The sequence below is a fragment of the Sander lucioperca genome, chromosome 20, assembly GCF_008315115.2.
Source record: "Sander lucioperca isolate FBNREF2018 chromosome 20, SLUC_FBN_1.2, whole genome shotgun sequence".
NCBI classification, from domain to species: Eukaryota; Metazoa; Chordata; class Actinopteri; order Perciformes; family Percidae; genus Sander; species Sander lucioperca.
In genome coordinates, this window is record NC_050192.1 from 1,771,971 (window position 1) to 1,795,087 (window position 23,117).

General features: G+C 40.7%; 3 protein-coding genes and 1 non-coding gene across 6 annotated transcripts in view; 3 read left to right on the forward strand and 1 right to left on the reverse strand.

Moving 5' to 3' along the window:
• Positions 1 to 1,864: 1,864 nt before the first annotated feature.
• LOC118493967 (tripartite motif-containing protein 35-like) lies at positions 1,865 to 3,367 on the forward strand. Its single transcript, XM_035995972.1, has 2 exons — positions 1,865 to 1,868; positions 2,848 to 3,367. Exon 2 carries the CDS (start codon positions 2,853 to 2,855, stop codon positions 3,342 to 3,344), a length of 492 nt encoding a protein of 163 aa, XP_035851865.1. The 5' UTR covers positions 1,865 to 1,868; positions 2,848 to 2,852; the 3' UTR covers positions 3,345 to 3,367.
• A 3,216-nt stretch (positions 3,368 to 6,583) lies between these two features.
• On the forward strand, positions 6,584 to 6,655 carry trnap-agg. The gene has a single exon. It is a non-coding gene; the product is annotated as a tRNA-Pro (tRNA).
• A 5,677-nt stretch (positions 6,656 to 12,332) lies between these two features.
• Positions 12,333 to 18,001, reverse strand: c20h12orf45 (chromosome 20 C12orf45 homolog). Its single transcript, XM_031288151.2, has 4 exons — positions 17,605 to 18,001; positions 15,969 to 16,043; positions 14,603 to 14,736; positions 12,333 to 13,363 (listed from the first exon to the last, which is right to left on the reverse strand). The coding sequence occupies exons 1-4, from the start codon at positions 17,702 to 17,704 to the stop codon at positions 13,175 to 13,177; spliced, it is 498 nt and encodes a 165-aa protein (XP_031144011.1). The 5' UTR covers positions 17,705 to 18,001; the 3' UTR covers positions 12,333 to 13,174.
• A 459-nt stretch (positions 18,002 to 18,460) lies between these two features.
• Positions 18,461 to 23,117, forward strand: part of slc41a2b (solute carrier family 41 member 2b) — a 48,416-nt gene continuing 43,759 nt past the window's right edge. Inside the window, exons 1-2 of one of the 3 annotated variants that reach the window (XM_031288150.2) lie at positions 18,461 to 18,615; positions 21,074 to 21,774. In XM_031288150.2, coding sequence (XP_031144010.1) covers positions 21,214 to 21,774 — 561 coding nt within the window. In that variant the 5' untranslated portion in view covers positions 18,461 to 18,615; positions 21,074 to 21,213. The remainder of the gene's footprint in view (positions 18,616 to 21,073; positions 21,775 to 23,117) is intronic. The other 2 variants (XM_035995969.1, XM_031288148.2) reach the window with 2 other exon arrangements.

Here is a 23,117-nt window from a genome sequence, read left to right on the forward strand (position 1 = left end):
AGCCCGATAATCGGGCGTCGGGCCGTCTGGCGAGGTCCGTGACTCGAGTCTGTTCTGTGTGTCCCGTGCCATCGGCCGTCCGAGGAGCCGTCGGCCTTCATTTGGGCCGACCCGACATGTTCAGTCGGGGACAGGGCAGTCGGGACTCACCCGGAAATGGGGAGCGGATGAGCCTCTCAAAATGTGATGAAAATCTTTTAAACTGACCTTTGTCAATCTGAAATGAAGACAGATTCAGCAACTGCATGGCCTATTTCTCTCTTAAAATGTTTTCAGAAACACGTTTCGGTGAACTATTTTAGTACAATATGAGATCGTATTCCGAACAAGCCGCCATGACAGTCTGGCTGTGAATTTCCGGAGAAAAAAGAACCACGTGACGCATTCGTCCAATCAGCTGCCGGTTTTCATTTTCTGGTAAATAATCAGACTGTTAATGGAAACAATACAGAGCAGCGCCACCTGCTGCTATGGAGACTTATTTACGTACGTTGACGTTTCGCGCACACGCAGAGCGTACGCTCAAGTCGGCGTCGCCTCAGTGTGTTCTGAGGCATTTTTTGGACCTCGGGACCCGACTGATCAGTCCGACTGGCTTTTCTGCTGACGGTCGGCCCATCTGGTTGGTGTGTCAGGGCCCTAAGGTGTGTGCTGGATTTGCTCACAGATACCTCCCAGGTTTTGTGTCATCTGTTGAACTTAAAGACACACAGCCCACAGATGGGGAGATGGGGGTGACAAGTGATAGTGTGCAAACACACTATCCATCCACTCACATGAAGGTAAACCAGTTTTGTTGTTGTTTCAAGCTGTTAGATATAAGCTATCTGGCTGTGTAGAGTTTGCTGCTTATCAAATAATGTCCTTGATGCACTATAGAGATAGAAACATTGCTCTATACAGATAGAAATGTTGCTCTATAGAGATAGAAACGTTGCTCTGTAGAGATAGAAACGTTGCCGTTGCTCTACAGAGATAGAAACGTTGCTCTATACAGATAGAAACGTTGCTTTATAGAAGTAGAAACGAGTCTGAGTGGAGACTCATAACGATGATAAATGGTCCATCAGCATTAACAACAGGACACTGACGCTGTCGGGTGTGGGATTTAGAGAAAAGAAAGTTCTTTTAAAGAGCAGGAACCAGAGCAAACGCTCACATTTGGCCTGATGTGGAACAATGGTGGTTCAGACTTGGCCTCGGGTGTCTCCAAAGACCAATTGTTGTTACAATTCAGCAAGGAGCACTAACCAACGAAGCTAGATAAGAGACCCTGTTGGATAAAAACTGCAGAGACCAGCATGGGAATCATGCTTTCATCATTCTTTGATTGTTTATTTAAAAGAACTGAAATACAAGATAAGTGAAATAGAAATGAGGTTAGACATGTCAAAGTGATCTTCAAGGGAAGTAATTTAATTAATTGTAAATACTTTTCCTGAGATACAACACATACAATTAGCTCTATACAAATGCATTTACAAAAAACTAAAGAAAAAATAACACAAAGAAAATATTATTGAACATTAACAATATATACAGAACATTCACTATTTACATAATTCCAATGCTCATGTGCCATCTACCTTGCTAACTGACGTGTCATATGAATATATCCCTCCTTAAGCCTCTATATTTTCTGGCCTTTCCTGCTACATGGCTTGTCATATCATTGTATAATAAATTATATTAACAGTGTTCCTGAATCATCTTCTAACAATTTATTTTGGAGAGTTCAAAAGTTGCATACGTTGCAGAAAAATTCATTTTGGATGGTTATTGTCTAAATGCCTCTGTACACTGAATGTGATGATTGGTATAGCGCTGTATTCTGAGCTTTTTAACAGCATTTTATTATCATTATACAAGTCTCTGCACACTGATGGCAAACCCAGACTTGTTATATCAAGTAAACTTCATCTCAGGACTTCTGTGTGTGTACAGGCGGTTTGATTAACATTTTCCTGACTCTTATATTGCCTCTATTGCATCTGTTTTAGAGTGGATCAAATGATATCTTTATCATTCTTTTTAGTTCAAGTGGGGACTTCACATACATCACAGCAAAGCTCAGCACAAATAAGTGAACATGCCTGTGTTCTGGACCCTACCTCCTATGTTATTATTGTACTATTGTCAAGTGACCAACGGGAGCAACAATCTTTGAAATTAGTCCACTGTATTGAGCAAGAACGTGTTGACCAGCAGCTGTGAACTGGGCTGAAATGTAATCCTATGGGGCAAATGTGCATTGTTAATTTGGTCCACTAAAGTGCTGTTTTTGCCACGTACAGGCTCAGATTGTTATTATAAGCGTTTGACAACATTATGGAAATGATACCCACAGAGCGATACCCTTTTAAAAGAGTAAAATCCTTTTTGTTTAACCAGATATAGCTCAGAAATCACTATCGCTACACCCACAAGACTTTTTATAAAAACACTTTTATACTTTTATAGAGCCAACACATTTTGACATGTAAATCTGTAAGTTACGTGTTCATTTCAACCATACCCAATTGCCCAATAACTTACACTGTAGCTTGTTTTGCTGACTGCAGCATTCATTTTTATTACTGGACCAATGTGAACGATTGTTATTTCCATCTTTTCACTATTTCACTTAAACACAAAAACAGGAAAATAGGGTCCAGGTTGAAAAAAAACAAAGTTAACTTTTACCCTCATGTATATGAGCAGAACTGGCAGACCCCGGCTATTTACTAAGCCTGGGTGAGACCATACCCTGGTTCATGCTGTGCATGTAAACTCACTGTGTGAAGTTAGTAGAGGGGAGCCATGACTGACGGTACTTTCTGTCTGCTGTGTTTTCAGCTTCACTCTGAGACAAAATGGCTTCCAGATCAGAGGAGGATCTCTGGTGTCCAGTCTGCCATGACGTCTTTAGAGATCCTGTTGTTCTGTCATGTAGCCACAGCTTCTGTAAAGACTGTCTGCAGAAATGGTGGACGAGGAAACCAACACAGGAGTGTCCAGTTTGTAAGAAAAGATCTTTGTTTGAACCACCTTGTAACCTGGTGTTAAAGAACCTGTGTGAGGCCTTCTTACTGGAGACAGATCAGCGAGCTTCAGAGGCTCCCTGCAGTCTGAACTCTGACAAACACAACCTCTTCTGTCTGGACCATCAACAGCCAGCATGTCTGGTCTACAGAGATTCAGAAAAGCCCTCCAACCACAGATTCAGACCCATCGATAAAGCTGCACGACAACACAGGAAGAAACTTCAGGAAACTCTGGAGCCCGTAAAGGACAAGCTGCAGCTTTTCAAAGAAGTTAAAGTGAATTGTGATCAAACAGCTGAACACATGAAGGCCCAGGCCTGACGCACAGAGAGGCAGATTAAGGAGCAGTTTAAGAAGCTTCGCCAGTTTCTAGAAGAGGAAGAGGAGGCCCGTATGGCTGCACTGAGGGAGGAAGAAGAGCAGAAGGGTCAGAGGATGAAGGAGAAGATGGATGCTCTGATCAGAGAGATAGCAGCTCTTTCAGACACAGTCAGAGCCACAGAGGAGCAGCTGAGAGCTGAAGATGTTTTATTCCTGCACAACTACAAGGCTGCAGTGGAAAGAGTCCAGCAGCACCCCCTGCTGGATGCTCCACAGCTGCTCTCAGGAGCTCTGATAGACCAGGCCAAACACCTGGGCAACCTGAGCTTCCACATCTGGAACAAGATGAAGGACATGGTCTCCTACACTCCTGTGATTCTGGACCCAAACACTGTTCATCTAAGACTCAACCTGTCTGAAGATCTGACTAGTGTGAAACAAGGACAGAGACTGCAGCTTCCTGATAATCCAGAGACACTGGTGTGTCCTGGGATCTGAGGGCTTTACCTCAGGGACTCACTGCTGGGATGTCGAGGTTGGAGACAGTTATTTCTGGGACGTGGATGTGTTAGCAGAGTCTGCCCAGAGGAAGACACAAAGTCTGGATTATGGGCAATGGGGGTCTGTGACGGTGACTACTCTGCAGACCATGATCTCGTACTGCAGAAGCCACTCGAGAGGATCAGAGTGACTCTGGACTGGAACAGAGAAAAGCTGTCATTCTCTGATCCTGATACTAACGCACACATATACACCTACACACACACACACTTTCACTGAGAGGATGTTTCCATACATGTTAAGTACTGACGAAATGAAGATATTACCAGTGAAGGTGCGTGTGACACTGGAACAGAGCAGTTAGAGATAAAGAAGATGATTATATTCATGATGTTGTTTATTTCTTAAAGGGAAACATCACTGAATTTAACATCTTAATCAGCACCTGTCCTCCTGCTGTCTCAAAGATACCTTTATTTTTCTTACACTTTTTTTATTGTTGGTATTTAATTTGAAAATCTGCTTTTTGTTTCTGTTGTCGACCCCTTTCATTTGTAAAATTATTTCATTTAGTTTCAGATCTTTTGGTTCATTTAGCCCTTTTCTTTTTTGCCGATATTGTTTCATTTTAAATTCTTGTTGATGTTTAATTATTTGGACTTGGTGTGTGTGGAGCCATGAAGACCAGCAAACCCTTTGGAGAAGCTGATTTGATCCAAATAAAGAAAAAAGAAACTATTTATCAATAACTGCATGTTTTCATGTTTCATTTTTCCCCATCTAACAACCTTTATTTTAAATTCTAGTCCTGATTATAAAGTTTCCAAACATTAAAATCAATGATTAATTACATTGTTTACATTCTATACAATTATCCATAATATATAAGGCATTTTCTGTTGAAAAAAAATCTATTTCTATTTAAGGTAGACATCTCCGTTTGGAGTCAGACTTCATATAATGTTGGTGATTTAGTCACTGAATCGTTCTCTGCTGTGTTTACCTTCATAAAACAAATATAAGGATCAGAAAAGAAGTGAAATGACTTTCCATGTGAAAAGATAGACAACAGAAAGTACAATGAAAAGAAAAACTAAATTGTCTCAAATAAATATCAACAAAGAGAAAATTATAACCACAAATGTCCCAAAACCCCAGAAACTGAAAGTAACATCTCATTTCTGATGACTGGTTTGAATGTAATTAGTTCTGCAGATATTTGGTCATAAACCAAAGTACTGGACACATTCAGATGTTGAACTGATGATGGAGCTAGACCTGATGTTGACCTGATGATGGAGCAAGAAGTAAAGTCAGAAGATCACCAAAGCTATTACACTTGTTCCTGAGGGGAACCTGAATGTCTGTATAACATTTCATGTCAACCCATTTAATAGTTGTGGAGATATTTCAGTGTGGAGCAAAGAGGCAGACAGACAGAAATCACCAACCATAATGAAGAGAAGGCTGCTTCAGTAGTGAAATGTTAACAAAGAGAAGAGAACATGTTTTACAAGACAAAGTGCAAAAGTATACTGAGAATTAAAAAGAAGTAAGAGAGAGGTATGAGCTGGAAAAGCAGGCTGAGATAGAGAGGCTGAAGACTTTTAGATGAAAGCATCTCTTTAATTAATGTTACATTCCTTTGTTTTTCAGTCATATCAAACATCTGATAAACTGGAACTTGTTGTCACTTTACTTCATACAGTGTAAGTCCTGGTTGCAGAAAAGGAAATATACTCACTATAAGCACATACGATGAGATCTTTCAGACTGAAGGAAAGAAAACAACCCAAATCCACATTTAGCTTTCATTTTACTACACTTTGTTTGTGTCTGTAGATGTCTTCTGAATTCACCAAAAGTTAGCATTAGATAATGCCTCACACACGTATTTAAACATAAAATGACAGAAAACTATTTTTTTAATGTTATCAATCAGCTGGGGAGGTTTCATGGTTTGTACCCTAACATGCAGTGTGTGCCCCTAAATGTAGTGTGTTCTGAGAGGAACCTGCAGCAGGACTTTTCTGCTGAAGCTCTGGCTCCCTCTGCTGATCAAAGTCTTCAACTCAACAGGAGTCAACTGTTTAAGAAACGGTGCATGTTCTATTCTTCTTCTTTCTCATTACAGTTGTTTACAACGGCTGACACACAACATCTTTACATGTCACACGCAATTTCAAACCTCTCGCTCAAAGAGCTAAACTACACACCAAATCTACAAAACCATGAGCTATTTCTCAGCCTTTCACTCAGTTTTCAGTTGCATAAAACACTTTTTTTTTAAACACTACACACAATTCTCTACCTAAGACACAAACATCTAACAGGAAGTCACTTGCTTTTCCTTTTCCAAACACAGCCAATCAAAATGCTACACTTATTCACCAGGTCTCACACCCACTCCTTACATGTGTGAACACTAAACTGGGGCAGGTTCAATCTCAAAACGGTGTGCACCGTTTGGCTTCTGTGTCGAACGACATGGTTTAATGGCTTTATGTTTTCTCTCGTTTGGTGGATGTGTCACAGGCACAGAGTGTTAATAGTGTATGGTCACAGGTGATACCCAGGGTTCAGTTTTCATGTCATCTACAGTGAGATGAACATATAATGGTGACCAGCAGAGGGAGCTGTTGGACTAGATAACATGGAGGCCCAAGCTGCCACATCAGCAGTTTGAAAAGCCTGATTTCAGGTCCGACTTCTGTACAATTACAAAGTTCCAACGTATTGGCTCGTTGGTCTAGGGGTATGATTCTCGCTTAGGGTGCGAGAGGTCCCGGGTTCAAATCCCGGACGAGCCCTCAGTTTTTAACCAGTGAGCTAAGAGGCCAGGACAGATCAGTGTCAGTATATCCATATAGTGTTATTATCCCCTAACTGTCACCGAAATCTAAACAGCTACCGTGAGCGTAAAGCAAATACACGAGGCTGTAGCCAATGAGCAATACACTTCTGCAATCAAGTACATAATAACCACAATCATTGTCTCGTAATTAGTCCAGACGGTCTCTTTGTATGAGGGGCCGTTTAGGCCATATATCAAGAATACATGCACATAATCAACTCTTACCTCACATATTTGAAAAGCATGCACATACAACAATTTCAGCTCACACATAAAACGCTTTTTCTCAAGCACAACACATTTGCAAACATTTTCAAAGATGCTCTTCAATGTTATGAAATTGGATAAAACACCCAAAATGCAATTAAAGTAATCATTAACCTGTGAAGAACGTTGTATGGGTTCCATGCTTATTTTTGGGCAATTTGGTTGAAATAAACCCATAGTTCTGATATGAAAAACTTTGTGAGGGTTAAAATGTACTCAAAGTAAACGTTACTTAGTTACTTTTTTAGTAAAAAGCCTTTGCATTATTTACAACAAGTTACCACCAGCAGGTTGCTAGTGCCAACCAACATTAGCAATGTCATAATATTTCCCTGGCCATTTCCCTGAACTATTCTCAATAAAACAAATCATACTCCTGATATCAAAATACTGAGTGAAGTTTAGAATGAAGAGGCAAACAAGATGATGACGTCATTCACGTGCATATTAGGTAGTAATATGGATTTACAGCTCCAGCAGAGGGGATGGCTTGTTTACGCCAGCGCCTAAGTTTTACAAGATCTTGTCCACATTTCAAGACTCGTAGCAAATGAAGAAACAGAGTTAAAAAAAAAAAGCTATCATTTGTTTGTAAAATAATTCGCTATTTACAGAGTAGGGCTGTGGCTGTACACTGTAAACCCAGATTTAGTTGTAATTCAACTTTTTAGTGGTCACTACTTATTCTTTCATGTTTTGTTTAAAACCATATTCATTTCTATATCACATTAGTTGTTTGTAATAATCAGCTTAAGTATGCAGTGCACAGATCATATTTAGCAGAGATAACTAAGGATGGTAAGTTTCTGTATGGGAGGGGCGGGGTCTTTGGAACGGTTCTGCCTGAAGCGGTGCAAAGGCTCATGGGAAAGAAAATATATGATCTGATCGTTTTCTGTCCTGGTTAAAGTGTGTTTTAATAATGTTCTGTTAATGTTTAGGGTGTGCATTGATGTTATCTGGGTTTTAGTTTAGTATGGTTGATTTAGTCTTCATGTTTGTCTACATTTATTGTTGCACCATGACCGAGACCTGGGGGGGGGGGGGACTGATGAGGTCTGGACAGTGATGCAGACCAAGGTCAAACATACATGCAGAGCACGATGGAAAATACAATCTGAGAATTGTTATCCTTTCTGTTTTACTGGAACTAAAGTATTGAGTACATTGTTCTTAAAATCAGACTGTCATAAGGAAAAAAACATATTTAGAACAGTTATTCCTGTAGTTTTGATAAGTATAACCTAGTTTATATTTGTTATATAACATGGCTTGAGAAACTTGACTTTACTAATGATTTTCAGTGACGGCTACTAATGTAAACTTGATTAGTCTACTGCATCGGGGGGGACTGATGGGGTCTGGGCAGCGTGGAAGTATTCAGTGGCATATACATACAGTACATACAGTACATACAGTAACACTGTCTCCTGAGATAAACTATCCATGTGGGACAGTACATTGGAATATTTCAATGTTTTATGTTGATTGTTTTCCTTTCTGTTTTTTTTTTTAAACCAATGTATTGAATACATTATTCTTAAAATCATACCGTCATAAAGGAAAAACAATATTTATGTAAACATATTATTTATTTAGTAGTTTTTTGTTTGTTATGTTTCTTTGCATGCTTAACATGCTTATTTTAGTCAACATGACTCCAGAAAAAAATGACTTTGAATGACTTTCAGTAATGTCTACTAATGTAAACATCAACTTACCGCTCTGTGGTAATACAACTTGACCTGTTAAGTTTCACCTTGTGTAAAAACTTAAACCGTTTAACGTAATGTGTTTCCACGCAAATTTCTAGTATATATCACCAGACCAAGCTCAATCTTTTAAGATTGAACATTAGTCTGGGGAGTCTGCTCTGGATTTTCTACTGCACAAGAGGCGTGATCAAGAGGCATAGTTCAAATGACTCTGTACGCAACTGGATAGTCCTTCAACCAATCAGACCAACGATCCGGGTGACGTAGCAGCGACAGCGGCATCGACGGGATGCTGCGCTTCGGTGGCCGCCATGGTGAATGTAAACAAGAAGCTGCTTGGTCGCTTCTCTATCGTCATCATGTTAAAAAAGCCAATAGCGCGCAAGGTGGATAAGCCAGTTTGTGATTGGTTCCCGCAAAACTGTGAATGGAAGCAGGAGAGATAAACGTACAGGTTCTCTTAATACATCCATGGTTTCCAGTCCGAGCTGCAGGGCGAAATCAAATCGCCGGCAGAGTGGGCGGGGTTTACCCAGTCTACTAATTCGGTTTAACAGTTTAAAACCGCGCGGTGAACAATAGACTGCATGCAGGCAGAGCAAATTGAAATATCGCCTTCTACATGTTTACATGTTTGGTGTACTGTATGTGCAGGGCTGGTTCTAGCCTGCAATATTAGGGGCGCCAGCTTCCAGGCCATGGTGACATGGCACAAACATTTGACCTGATCCCAGCTGGCCTGGCAACCCAAAGGCCAACACATTCTGACTCCCATCACGTAAAATACGGACGCTTGGTCAGGTGCCTTTGGCGTTTGTTATTGATGCTAAAAGTCTCCTTCAGCGTCAGATCTAAACACGCTTTATCTAAACGCGCTGGGTCGGGACTATTGCCGTTTTGGCGCAGTTAGGTTAAGGAAATGATTGTGGGTGGGCTTGTACGTTTCCGTGACACGCGGGACAAGAACGGGACAGTTGGGTTTAGGAAAAGAAGAACGGGACAGTTGGGTTTAGTAACCCAAGTAACTATACATCTATATAGCGCAATCGGAACGGGACAGTTGGGTTTAGGAAAATTAGAACGAGACACGAACGGGACAGTTGGGTTTAGGAAAAGAAGAACGGGACAGTTGGGTTTAGGAAAAGAATAACGGGACAGTTGGGTTTAGGTAAAGAAGAACGGGACAGTTGGGTTTAGGTAAAGAAGAACGGGACAGTTGGGTTTAGGTAAAGAAGAACGGGACAGTTGGGTTTAGGTAAAGAAGAACGGGACAGTTGGGTTCAGGTAAAGAAGAACGGGACAGTTGGGTTTAGGTAAAGAAGAACGGGACAGTTGGGTTTAGGAGGCACAGGACATGAACTCCGGTCTCCTGGGTGATAGTCCTGTGTTGTCTGACCCACCCTACACAGAATTTCGGCCTTTCATACTACTCGCTACCGTTGTCACTCTTAATACTACGTCATCTTCAAGCGCCGCGGAGCTGCTGCTCTGCCTGATACGTTCTACACACACGCTGAGGGGTGCTTTTTGCGTCGTATCTGACGCTGACAGCCACAGCCCAAGCGTCCATATTTTACGAGTTGGGAGTGAGAACGGGTTGCAAAGGCATAGGATGTATTTGAACACATTTGAGGAGACCTGATGTGGGGGGTCTGGGGTGGAATATTTTGAGCATTTAACACTTAATGTCCTTCATTCTGTTGAATTTCCATGCACCTTTTTCTGCATCAATTTATGCTGTAAATCTAAAAAAAGAAAAGAAAAACAGTTTGTGTTGGAACTAGTTCTTGACAAACAACAGTGTATCCATCTGCTGAGTTCTTAGATACACTGAGTTGTGTTTCAGTCTTCATGCTAAGCTAGGCTAACCATTTATGTAAAGGACAACAAAAACATAATGAAGTAAGGCTCTCAGGCATTCTGTATTTCTTTTCAAATATTTATTCTCCCGTAGATCAAATGTGTGATGTACTGTATCCTGGAAGATGGACTCTCTGTGAAACACAGAACTCATGCAGCTGATCATCCGTGTTGTTTGTTTTAAACTGTGGAAGACCAGCTGTTCAATGGTTTTACAGCAGACTGTAATAGACAGCGACACTGTGTGTAAGCAGGTGCACGCTGAATTCTGAAGAACTATGGACAAAAAAAACAGCTCCTTATGTAACAAACAAAACCAATAATCTCACAGCACCTTATAAAAGATCTTGGACTCTATATTATTTATTATATTCTTGCACTTTATGCAAATAAGCGAATAAAGTAAAAGGGTTCTGTATGTTAATAACAAATGATCACTTCACCACTGAAAGTCGTGAACTATACAGAACAGATGGATTTAAAGACTATAAAATGGCCTCATAACTTAATAATAAAACAGGCTATTGATAATGAGGAGGTCATTTGTCAACATGTAGTATGCCGTCTGTTTTATAGAAGGTTTTGAAAGCATACCTGATGAAGTGAAACAGCCAAAAATGAAATATCTAAGAAATACATTTGATTTATACAATCTTCGTGAAGTGTCTTTGATGCTGTTGTTCCAGGGCTCTCAGGTGCCTGCTGTAGGTGGTCCATGACTCACACCCATACAGCAGGGTGGGGAGGACCACGGCTCTGTAGACCAGGAGTTATGTTTGGACCTTTAGGTCTCTGTCTTCACACTCTTTTCCTGAGTCTGGCGTATCATGCACCACTGGCACAGCTCAGGCGATGGATGATTTTGGACTAACATCACCAAGAGTTGCATTTGTCCATCGGCCCTTTTCTTCATACTGACTAAACTTGATTTCAGTGAGTATGTTAACATGCACACTGATATTCCACTATTATTCAGAATATGACAATATTCCTAATATGATACGGGTATGTATCTTAAAACAGCATATTCCAAATTTAGCAGTTTCCGATAAAGACGTGGAATTTGCAGGTATTATTCGGGTTTTAGAAGCTTTCTTTGGACATGTATATAGCGCAATGGGAATAATGTGTCTTAATCAGGGTTTCTACTATACTGCAGTTTGCGACAGTTTACGGCTTACAGTCAGCTCTCTGTGTTGCAATGCTTGTTGTACACAAACCGACAAGAGAAACCCAGCTACTTTTAAACATTGTAAAATAGCTGCATACCAACATCGCAAAGCCGACCTTCTGATCTGCCACTGGCCGAAAACGTTGTAATAAATCATATTTTGCACAGCTGCATGTTAACGGGAATATTAGTGGAATATTCACTTTCATTAACCGTATAAACAGATTAGTCGGAATGTCTTTTTCGGAATAAGGGCACAAACTAGAATATGTGCATGTCAGCTTAGTTATTGTTGAGGATTTGACACAAGCCTGGATTATACCTGGAACTAAATCCTTAAATCCAAACCGCAGCTTGTTCACTTATCTTGATCGTGAATTAGACTTTTCAAGTTGAACCCCAAAAATGAAGTCGTTTTCACATACTAAACACTTACTTTGAGGCAGCAGTAGCAAAATATTGATTTCAGATGAGAATGGGTAGGTTGATGAGAAGCAATCATGTGTATCTAAATAGTATATAATAATAATAATAATAATAACATGGTATTTGATTATGACAGGGATTATTTCAGATAGCCAAAATGTTAGAAGAATCAACACATCTGGATGCAGCAGGGCTTGTGTACAGAGGCTTTATTTGTATTGCCATGTAAAAACACAATCTGGTAATCTATCTTCCTTGATAAGATCCAACTGTGCCTCATGAAAGCACAAATACGTAGCAGCCTAAACTGATGAAACAATGAACAGAGGCCAATAAACAAGGCGAGTATTACGCCTAAACACATCAGAGTTTCCCCCAGTGTATTGCAAGCCAGGTGCATAACTTGCTCCCCACTGGGACTTAGCCACTGGGTGGGGGTTGTGTTTTTCTTAACTACAGTTACAGTGGGGCGGCTCGGTTGGAAACTTAAAACACAGTCATATTTTAAACTCTCCGGTTAGCTTTTAGCACTGACTTAATGTAGAGCCTTATGGAATCTGTCCGTTAGCTTTTTAAAACTCATAATTTCACGATTCCCTCCATGATTCTGTTATCACAGAAACTATTGGGCTCTACATTAATGCTGTCATCAGTCTGGGACCGGCCCCCAGCCGGACCCTTGACGGAAAAAAAGACACTTGCCATCGGGCTTAACAACTTTTCTGGGGGAAAACCCTGCACATGATGTCCACTCAGAGGTCAGCTGATGGGCCAGAGTGGATGAGGTAATCACAGCATCTGTTCTGGCTCCAAAAGGCACTTTTGGAGCTGTGAGCCTTTAATGTACAAAATGATATTTGTTCCCATAGGAATGAGATGAGGCAGATCCGTGTCTTCCTGTTCTCTGTCTCTGTCTCTATGAAGTAGGTTCAAATCACTCCACGCGTGAGGCAGGCAGAGGTTTTTTTGGTCCCTGGTCAGTTTAACTCGCATCACCTCATGCGGAAAAGGAACTCAACATGCAGCGCCACTTTCTCTACTCTCCTGGTGGATGGAGAACCTGGATGTAGGCTTTCTTCCTCTTGCCGTTGTCTCCCGGTAGTTTAAGGTTCTGCTCTGTGATGCCGCTCTCCTCGCCGGAGTCAGATTCCTCCTCCGACTCCGACGTCTCCTCTCCATCTTCTGAGTCGCTGTCGGACCCGCTGAGCTCCACCAGCGCTACGTCCTGAGGGACAGGAGGAAGATATCAAAGATTAACCAGGGCCGAGAGACGGGATCCTACTCCTGTTTTAGCCTGTTTACTAGGGGCACGGAAAATAAGAAATCAGATTTTCGATTTTTTATAATTGTTTCCCCTAGAATTGATATATTTTTTACTCGAGATGCACCGATAGACCGGCCGGTGACAGGAATTGGCCGGTTTTCACTTGCTCGGCCATGACCGGCGACCGGCAGGTCAACGCTACAATTAACTGACAACATAAGTTATACCAGTTACAGTTCTCAAGGACGCACGCACACACGGATGCGACAGCACGGTCTCTTTTTCCTTTCTCTCAACTTTTCCGCCGTGTGTCGCGCGTACCCGCTTGCGGTGTGAAGCGCGTCGCCGCTATTCTCCCACATGTAGGAACCTGGTGAATTAACCTGCAACATGTCAGCTGTTTGGGAATTCTTCAGCGTGTGTGCAGAAGATAACAAGTTTGCAATATGCAACACCTGCAAGGAGAAAGTAGGGCGTGGAGGGACGACACTAAAAACACTATATTTACCAATGAATCACCTAAATATTTTCTGTTGATACGGTAGCGCTGACGGCGACTGCATCCTATCTGTTTCCAGCAAAACAGAGTGGAAGTAGAAAATGCAGAACATCCATGTTATGTTCTTCTTTACAAAGTAAATAAATGTCTGACTGACTGACATGTGATGTGCATTCTTCTTAGAAAACAATGAGTTTTTAGGAATGTCTCATGATATATTGTGTCTAGAAGAGTATATTCAACTACTGTTTTTGTTAAAGAAGGAAAAGAAAATTGCAACAATACTATCGAATCGTAATAAATGAAAATCCTAATACAAATGGAATCGGCGCCCGTGTATGGTGAAAGAATAGAATCAGAACAACAAATGGAGCTTCTAGGTGCAGCGCTAAACCCAAAACACAGAGTCTCGCTCCCTGAGGCGCTCTGAAGAAGGCTTCGTGCCGAAAGGCGTCAGCGTTGATGTGTTGTGATGGGAGCCTGATAAAATAAGTGAAATGACGGTACTTTCTCCTCCTCAACTTGGGAACTGGAGATGTGCTGGCTTTTCTACACTTTTATATTATTATATCACGATTCAATCAAACCACGCGACAAATAATGTTAAAAACGACTGAAAAGAGTGTTTGTTAAAAGTTGACGTGTGCGTTTCATGTCTGGAGTTTGGTGGATTCCCCCGAGGGAGGCAGGCGGCTGCTCACCATCTCTATGACCCTCTCAGCCCCCTCCACGCTCTCGATGTCGAAGCGTCCAGCGGGAGCTTGGTCCATCTGCTGCTTCAGCTTCTCGTTGGCCGCGGCCATCTGAGGCAGGAAGCTCTGCAGCCGCTCCAACACTGACACACACAACCAGACACAGCACAGAGCATCACACCTCTGGCTTAAAAAAAGCCCTTTGTTCTTAGTTTTGCTGCAAACAAATTGATGTAATAGTGATAACTAAATAGTAGCCAGTGGGTGGCCGGGTTAGCTCAGTTGGTAGAGCGGGCGCACATATGTAGAGGTTTATTCCTCGATGAAGAAGGTCGGGGGGGTGAGACCGACCTGTGACGGTTTCCTGCATGTCTTCTCCCCCCCTCTCTCCCCCCTTTCATATCTCAGCTTTCCTATACATTAAAGGTGGAAACCCAGTGATGGAATGTAACTAAGTACATTTACTCAAGTACTGTACTTCAGTACCAGATGTTGAGGTACTTGTACTTTACTTGAGTCTTTTCACGCCACTTTCTACTTCTACTCCGCTACATTTCAGAGAGAAATTGTACTTTTTACTCCACTACATTCATCTGTTACAGCTTTAGTTACTAGTTACTTTACACATTCAGATTTTTGCACACAAAACACACGTAGTTTATAAAATCTGATGTTTTATTATACATTAATCTACCCAACAATATACAGGCCTATTAGTCCAGCTGAAATGATTAGACCATTAAACACTGACAGAACAGTTTAGATCGCTTACAGTTTCTAAAACGTGAGGGTTTTTCTGCATTGAGTACTTTAAATACTTTAAGGACATTTAACTATTTTATGTTTAGATTGTGTGTGTGTGACAGAAAGGTGTGTCAGACGTTGTTAGGTTACTATACAGATGTATTTTATGCTTATTTTTGGGGCATTTTCAGCCTTTATTTTGACAGGACAGCTGAAGACATGAAACGGGAGAGAAAGGGGGGGAATGACACGCAGCAAAGGGCCTCAGGTCGGAGTCAAACCTGCGGCCTGCTACGTCGAAGAATAACCTCTATATATGGGCGCCCGCTCTACCAACTGAGCTATCCGGGCGCCATATGCTTGTTTTGTTTTTTTAAATGTTATCTATTGACTGTTGGAACAGATGACGCAAGAACATTTTCTGTGTGAACAGACAATAAAGTTTTCTTATTTTCCTGATGATACATACTTGTACTTAACATTTTCAATGCAGGACTGGTACTTGTAACAGAGTATTTGTACAGTGTGGTATTTAGTACTTTTACTTAAATAAAGGATCTGAATACTTTTTCCACCACTGATGATAACTAATGGCAAAACAGCATGCAGGGGAAGGGACGTGGGGTCTCACCGTTGCTTCTCGGGACTCTCTCTGTCTGCGGGGGTCTGTCAGCCTTTGGCTTGAGGAGGAGCTTCTCACTGAGACCTAGATAGATAGATGGATAGATAGATAGATACTTTATTGATCCCCAAGGGGAAATGTAAGGTCCCAGTAGCTTAAAGACATCACACACAGCACACATCATAAACAGGATGATAAAATGACAAATCCACAAAAGAAAAAAATCCACATGTCCACAATGTACTAAGGGATGTATAAGCATGAGACGCTTACAGTGACAGGGCAGGGACTGACCCTGTGATTCAGTATGTATGGTAAGGTGCTCTATGAGAGTGTGTGTCATGGTGGTAGTGCAAATAAGTCCAATAGTGCAAGGATAAAGTCTAGAGACCACCATTAAATATGGGCATTATAAGAGAATAATGTAGACATAGTAATATAAAAACTATAGCAGTGCAAGGATAAAGTTTAAATCGTTTAACAGCATTAAATATGGGCATTATAAGGGAATAGTAATAGGAATAACAGTAGGATAGACACAAATCAACAGTCAGCATTAGAGGTTTGAAGTTAATAGGGTTACAGCCTACCTAGCAGCACAATAAACAAGCGCACAATGAGTTAGAACAGTACCGGTGAAAAATAATCAAAATCAAGACACACGAGTTGATACAAAGTGTGTGAGAAAGGCAGCACAAAGTCACAGTAAAAAAAGGGACACTTGAATGGCACAAAGTTCAACCGAGTAGAATTTTTTATTTCTCAACAGTGCTCGGTACTGAGTGGTGTAGAAAGGCCACGCATACTACTGTAGACTTTAAAAGAGTGACAACTAAAATGATGTGAACTCTGCAGCTGTCCCCGGTCTAATTAGAGATCCAATGATGTCAATTCAATTTCAGCTAAACCATGTTTTATGATGTTTGGATTTTAGCATTCTTATACATTTTTTGCTGTACAAATGAATTATTATGGGGACGTTGTCATGAAAACCTCTGTTATTCATATTGTTTGACGTGAATAATTGTGTCTCATGCAATACATAACTGTAGGACATGAATTTGATCATTTTGAAAATTGATTTAGCAAACTATTGTGTTGATAAAGATACTTATTAATACCTTGATGATGATTTTACCCATATGCCTTTAGTCTTGTCTAACTCTAAATACTAAATATATGTATTGTTGCTAACATTAACAATACAGGACGTTGTTGTGAATTGTATTTTGCAAGCCATAATGTCTGGCATTCTATTCTATGGAACTGTGCGTATCTCTAACATTAGCAACAGTGTATATATCTATGCAACATCCCTTGGAAACTAGCTTGTCTTATTATAATTATAATTCCAGATCTTTGGAAATATCAAAAACATTCCAAGAGCTGGTAAACAAATAACGTTATTGTACGTTAAAGACACCTTATAGTCGTCACAAAGACACTCATGTGGACACTGAACAGTTCCTGGAAGAAAATATCATTATACTTATTCACAGAACTAACGTTAAACCAAGTCGTAGTTAGCTAGCTACATTTTTAGTGTATCGTAACTTAGCTAGCTAGGCTAAACACAGGCTTTTCTCATTCACATTTACGGCGTTTTTTTTTCCAACATTATAACTGCTAATACACGTATTCAAACCTTGTCCGTTCCCACATGAAAGCAACGCCTTTGAACTCGTTTTCTTGATGTTTAATTCCATTTTAGAGGCAACTTTTGTGTCGACATGTGTCTCACTCATGGATGTATTAGTTAGCTAGCTAACTAGTAGGTAAAAGCAACATCCGGGTGGTTTCCGTCGTGGAAGGCAAGAAAATAAACATTTAAGCAATGATTTATACAGCGCCCTCTCCTGTTTCGGAAGACTTCACGAAATTAGACTGTGAAGTTGGCTGTAAAATCGCACGGACAACAAACATTAACGCTAATCAACAACTAGACCATTAAAACATCGTTACAACTCCTCATTTTGCCGGACCGTATCAGAAAAAGTAATGAACCAAAGATTTTTATGATAAAAAAAAGGACAAGGTCCCTGCGCTTGCGCACTGCAATCAAAATATCTGGCACCGTTTGTTCCATTGACCATAGCTTGTAGGTGTAGCATGACATCCCACTCTCACTTGCTTTTGTTACCGCGCAACCCGTCAGACAGAATTGACTCAATACAATCATAGACTAATTGTACATTTGATCTATTTACAGCGTAGTGTTTCAACTAACATCATCGCTATCATTACTATACATTCTCGCCGAGATTATAAAGTGAATAAATCAATGATTAAAGACGAGGGAATTAACTCAGCATATGTGTATTTATGTCAGACATTATATTTAAAAAAATAAAAAATAAAACCAGGGTAGTGTAGGCTACTGTAAGACTATGGGAAGCATATTATTACTTCACTTTTTTCAGCGGTAGAGCGTATTTCGATAGACCACGCATGTGCAGAAAGTAGCACATGTCGACGAAACACCTGTCTCTGTGCGGATTACAGCCACTATTTTCAAACCGAGTGGTACATCTTTCCAACATAGACGAGCTTTGGTGGCACTTTTCGCTCTGACGCGGCTACTGCTTGACTCTGGCTGGCTGTCAAGAAATAAGACTCCCATCTCTTTTCCTGTATGAAATGTCTCCGTGCCAGAAAGGTAAGTTATGGAAAGGAATAAAAATAAGGCGACGACGACAATAAGTAGTTAGTTTGCTGTTCTTAGATTTATAAGCTAACCTCGGCTACTGTATTCTCCCGGTTAACGAAGAAGCAAGTAACGTTAGGGAGCCTTGCTTCCTACTGTTTTGATTTCTATCGTTGTACAGCTAACGTTAGCTAACATAGCAAAGTGTTAGCTAACATAAACAAATATCCACAACTAACTATTATACAATATTAGCTGTTTCCGTAAGAAGGCGTTAAATGAAAGCCCTACCATAAAGTAGAAATGTTACCATAATGCGAAGACTTATAAAGACAGGTAGGGTATATGAAAGGCCGGAATTTAGTGCAGATGAAAAGGTAGGTGACATATGAGCTTTGGGCTCCGGACTGCATCGTCAACATAAGCCAAGCAAAGACAGTTATCGTGCCAAAAAGTGACGCCTTGTGCCCTAGATTGTAACCAATTCATCCTTTTTTTTCCACTTGCAAAAAGGTGATTGACCATGTCAATGAAGGGTTATGTTTGCCTCCACATGACTTGATTTAATGAATGAGGCTTATATCTGACAGATTATAGCCCACCCAGTACTTTTTACCAGTTGAAATACCTTTTCTAAAGGGGGCAATTCAACCCATACAATGCAAAAGGGATTGCAGCTCCTACCTTGTGTTTTGAAAGGTTGTTTTTTCCTCAAAATGACTTGATTTCATTCACGAGGCGTATTATACCTGACAGATTTTAGCCCACCCAGTACTTTTTACCTGTAGAAATACCTTTTTAAAAGGCCAATACGCTTTTATTACTAGCACACACTTTTCCAAGTAAGACGTGGACGTGCAGTATATCAACACGCTCCCACAGATGGCAATCAGATTTTAGCAGATGATCACATATTTGCACGACAAGTCTATGCCATTTTTGTTTTCAGAAAGGCATATTTCCAGCTTTCGCCGATGCGCTCCGTCAGCTACACTAACAATTTTTTATGATGTGTGCAGTTTACTCTAAATTTCTAAACATAAAGATTTCTGTCTCCACTTTGAATCAGTTGTGGTACCAATGATGAGTATCTTTCCTGCTCTCGTTTCACTTTATAATGCTGCGTTCCTTTTCTCCAGGCTTTGTGATTAACAGTACCTGACTCTCTTCCTTAACACCATCCAGCGAAATGCATTTTTGCCTAACACTACTGGGAGATGTGGACAATTGTTTAGTGTCCTTAACAACAAATTGTCCCCCCACTGACTGAATTGTGATCATGAGCAGTGACAGGAGACCAAAAACTTATCTTGAAGCCATTATATCTTTTAAGAAGCCTGTAGCTACCGTCATGATGTGGTGGGCACTTTTAATTCAAACTCCCATCACTCCTGTTGATGTAAAGTTGCACAGAGTCCCTCAGAGCCGATGTTGCGGCTGTCAGCGGTCCAACAAAGTGCTGCCGCGAGGGACTAAACACTGAGAGATGCATAAACACACTGTGACGCCCTCCAGATTGTATTTGCAATGATTTATTCCTCCACACGTAAAATACAACTAGCACTGCAGTTACCAAATGTAAAGGTAAAGTTACTTTGTGAGTCGAAACAAGTGTGTTAGTGCGGCGGCACTTTGTTGGGCTGCTTACAGCCGCAACATTAGTCAACAGAAAGTGTGTCGCTCCCAGGCTCCCCTCCCCCCTTTCTGTCAAAGCTCAAAAACCCCCAGGTGAAGCAAACAGGTATAATGTTATCACTTCTGCTCAAACCGCGATGAAAACGCCCACCACCTACAATATAAGTGCACAATATAATAATCAGTAAATAGTATAAATGAGACCATAAACACCATACAATATGTAGCTCCTACAGCCGGTCTGTGTATCAATAGAAAACAGCGGCTCCATTTTCAGAGCCTTGGTTCTCTGGTTACTGAGGATTGGGGATGTTTTGTTCCTCTTTCTAAGAAGTGTCTCAGCACCATGACGGTGCAATGTCATCTTAAAGGGTCATTTAGTTTAGTTAACAACAATCTTTGAAATTCGTCCAGTATTGAGCAAGAAAGCTGTAACCGGTAGCCACGGCCACGGACCGGGCTGCAGTGTAACCCTGCAGGGCAGCTGTAGTCTGTGCGCTGTGTTCCAGTGCTAATTTTTGGCCCAGACTAGGGTTGCACGATATTGACAAAATGTGATATTGTGACATTGATTATGAAATATTGCGATATCGAATACAACACAAGGTTTAATTCATCTGACAGTCATATTGGACTGGTACAACAACTTGTGCCAGTTGATATCGCGATGACGGTAAAAAAAACCACCATATTGTGCAGCCCTACCACCAGACACAAAAACATATGAATATAGGTTGAAAAAAACCAAAGTTCCCCTTCATGTTGCTTCATGCTGTGTTTTTCCTGTCCTAGCTATTCTCTCCTCTGCTATCTTTCCCTTCTGTATTTCCCTCAGGCTCATGAGACTCCATTTCCAATTTCCGACATGGATGCTGCACCTGAGCTAGTCTAAACCACTGTATTACTGTGTCTCATTTTCACACTGCTCTCATGCTGGGTGACAGGAGATGAGAAACTGCGGCCCTGTAGCACACCATGAGTATCCAGAGTCTGGGAGGAGCTATCGGGGATTCCCTAGGCTCTAGCCTGACGGTGCGTATGAGTGGAGCAGGCGGCGGCCGGAGCGCTCTCTCTCTGAAGCCGCCTTCCTCTGGACGGATTGCCTCTCTATTCCAGGCCATGGTCCCCACCGGTTACACCAAGCTGCAGGAGGAGCGGCTCGCCATGGTGGACATCGGAGCCAAACCCGAGCCCGTCTCGCTCCAGAACGGCTACAGGCAAGAGACGTCGCACGCAGAGGGCCGACGGCTCCTGGACCGGGCCTCTCGCTCCTCGGTGACTTTATCCGACTGTGGGGACGGAGGCTACTCCGAAACGGAGCCCATGCTGGCCGAGAGGAGGCTCTCCGGGGAGGAGGCGGACGAGGAGGCGGAAGAAGAAGAAGAAGAAGAAGAAGGGGAGGAGGAAGGGCGGAGGTCGACCATGCAGAACATGCCCAAGGAGTCGCTGCTGGCCATGGCGCTGCAGATCTTGCTGCCTTTCCTGCTGGCTGGATTTGGAACTGTTTCAGCTGGAATGGTGCTGGATATTGTGCAGGTAAGCTGAGCCACAATGCAACCATTATTCAGAAAAAACCCAAGCAGCATGGTTGAGAGCTCAAGACAGAGTGGCATTAAAAGCTAATTCCAGTTTATTTATTTTCCTAACGCGGTACTCTGCAAAGTAATTACTGAGACGTGGGAACGTAAAACTAAGAAACATGGTCAGTCAGACAGTCACACTGGTTGTAAACAACTCAACAGTTTATCTAGATTATCGAAACCACTTTGTTTTTGGAGGTAAAACCAAAAGTAAGTGCACTTAGGGCCAGGGTCCAAAATGAACTTTTTTTGTCCAGCAGCCAAATGACGAGTGTTTTGTGTTTATTAGAAAGATCCCCATTAGCTGCGGCCTAGACGACCAGCTAGTCTTCCTGGGGTCCAACACAACATTAAACCAGACAATATTTAAACATTTCATGACTCGTACAGAAAAGAAAAGAAACATAACAATATCTGCATATAAAACTAAATAACAGAAAACAACCAAAATATAAGGAAATATATATATATATATATATATATATATATATATATATATATATATATATATATATATATATATATATATATTTCACCCCTAATTATTATATATATATATATATATATATATATATATATATATAATAATATATATATATATATATATATATATATATAATAATTAGGGGTGCACGATTCGGAAAATGACACGATTCGATATCGATTTTTAGACTAAAAATTTGATTCAAAAACGATTTAAAAAAAACGATTCACAGTATGTAAATGTAGTAACTTTTCCCATGTGATTGCAGTAGACATACAAAAAAAATAAAAAAATAATAAAATAAAAAATAAATTACAAAATATGAATTGATTTTTGGAATTCTATGAATCGATTTTGAATTGGTAGAGCTTGAATCTCGATACGCATGTGAATTGCACACCCCTAATCATAATAATAATACTAATAATACTACTACTACTACTAATAATAATAATAATAATAATAATAATAATAATAATAATAATAAAAAAAACAAGAAAATAAAGAAATATCTTGAAAACATATTACAGTATATTACATAGCTAACATCAAGGTAGCTCACATAGACAAGGAAATAAATGAAATATTTTCAACCACACAATGAGATAACAAATAAAACCTCATGATCAATTATGTAAGTGAAGGTAAGATTTGACTTTCTTTTTAAAATGTACCTTTCCTTTGATAAAACGTACGCTACTTGGGAATGTTCAAATTTGACCAGCCACCAGTGAATGTTCAAATTTGCGCGGAGACGTTTATATTCAACGCATTGTTCGTTGTGTATATAAATGTCTCCGGTTTGGGGCCTCTGA

Coding starts and splice junctions, on each gene's coding strand:
- c20h12orf45 (XM_031288151.2), bottom strand. CDS start 17,704: ATGAGTGAGACACATGTCGACACAAAAGTTGCCTCTAAAATGGAATTA. Junction 16,044..17,604: donor TTCATGTGGGAACGGACAAG/GTTTGAATACGT, acceptor CTATCTATCTAG/GTCTCAGTGAGAAGCTCCTC. Junction 13,364..14,602: donor CTGAGAGGGTCATAGAGATG/GTGAGCAGCCGC, acceptor CCTGTCCCTCAG/GACGTAGCGCTGGTGGAGCT.
- LOC118493967 (XM_035995972.1), top strand. CDS start 2,853: ATGGCTTCCAGATCAGAGGAGGATCTCTGGTGTCCAGTCTGCCATGAC.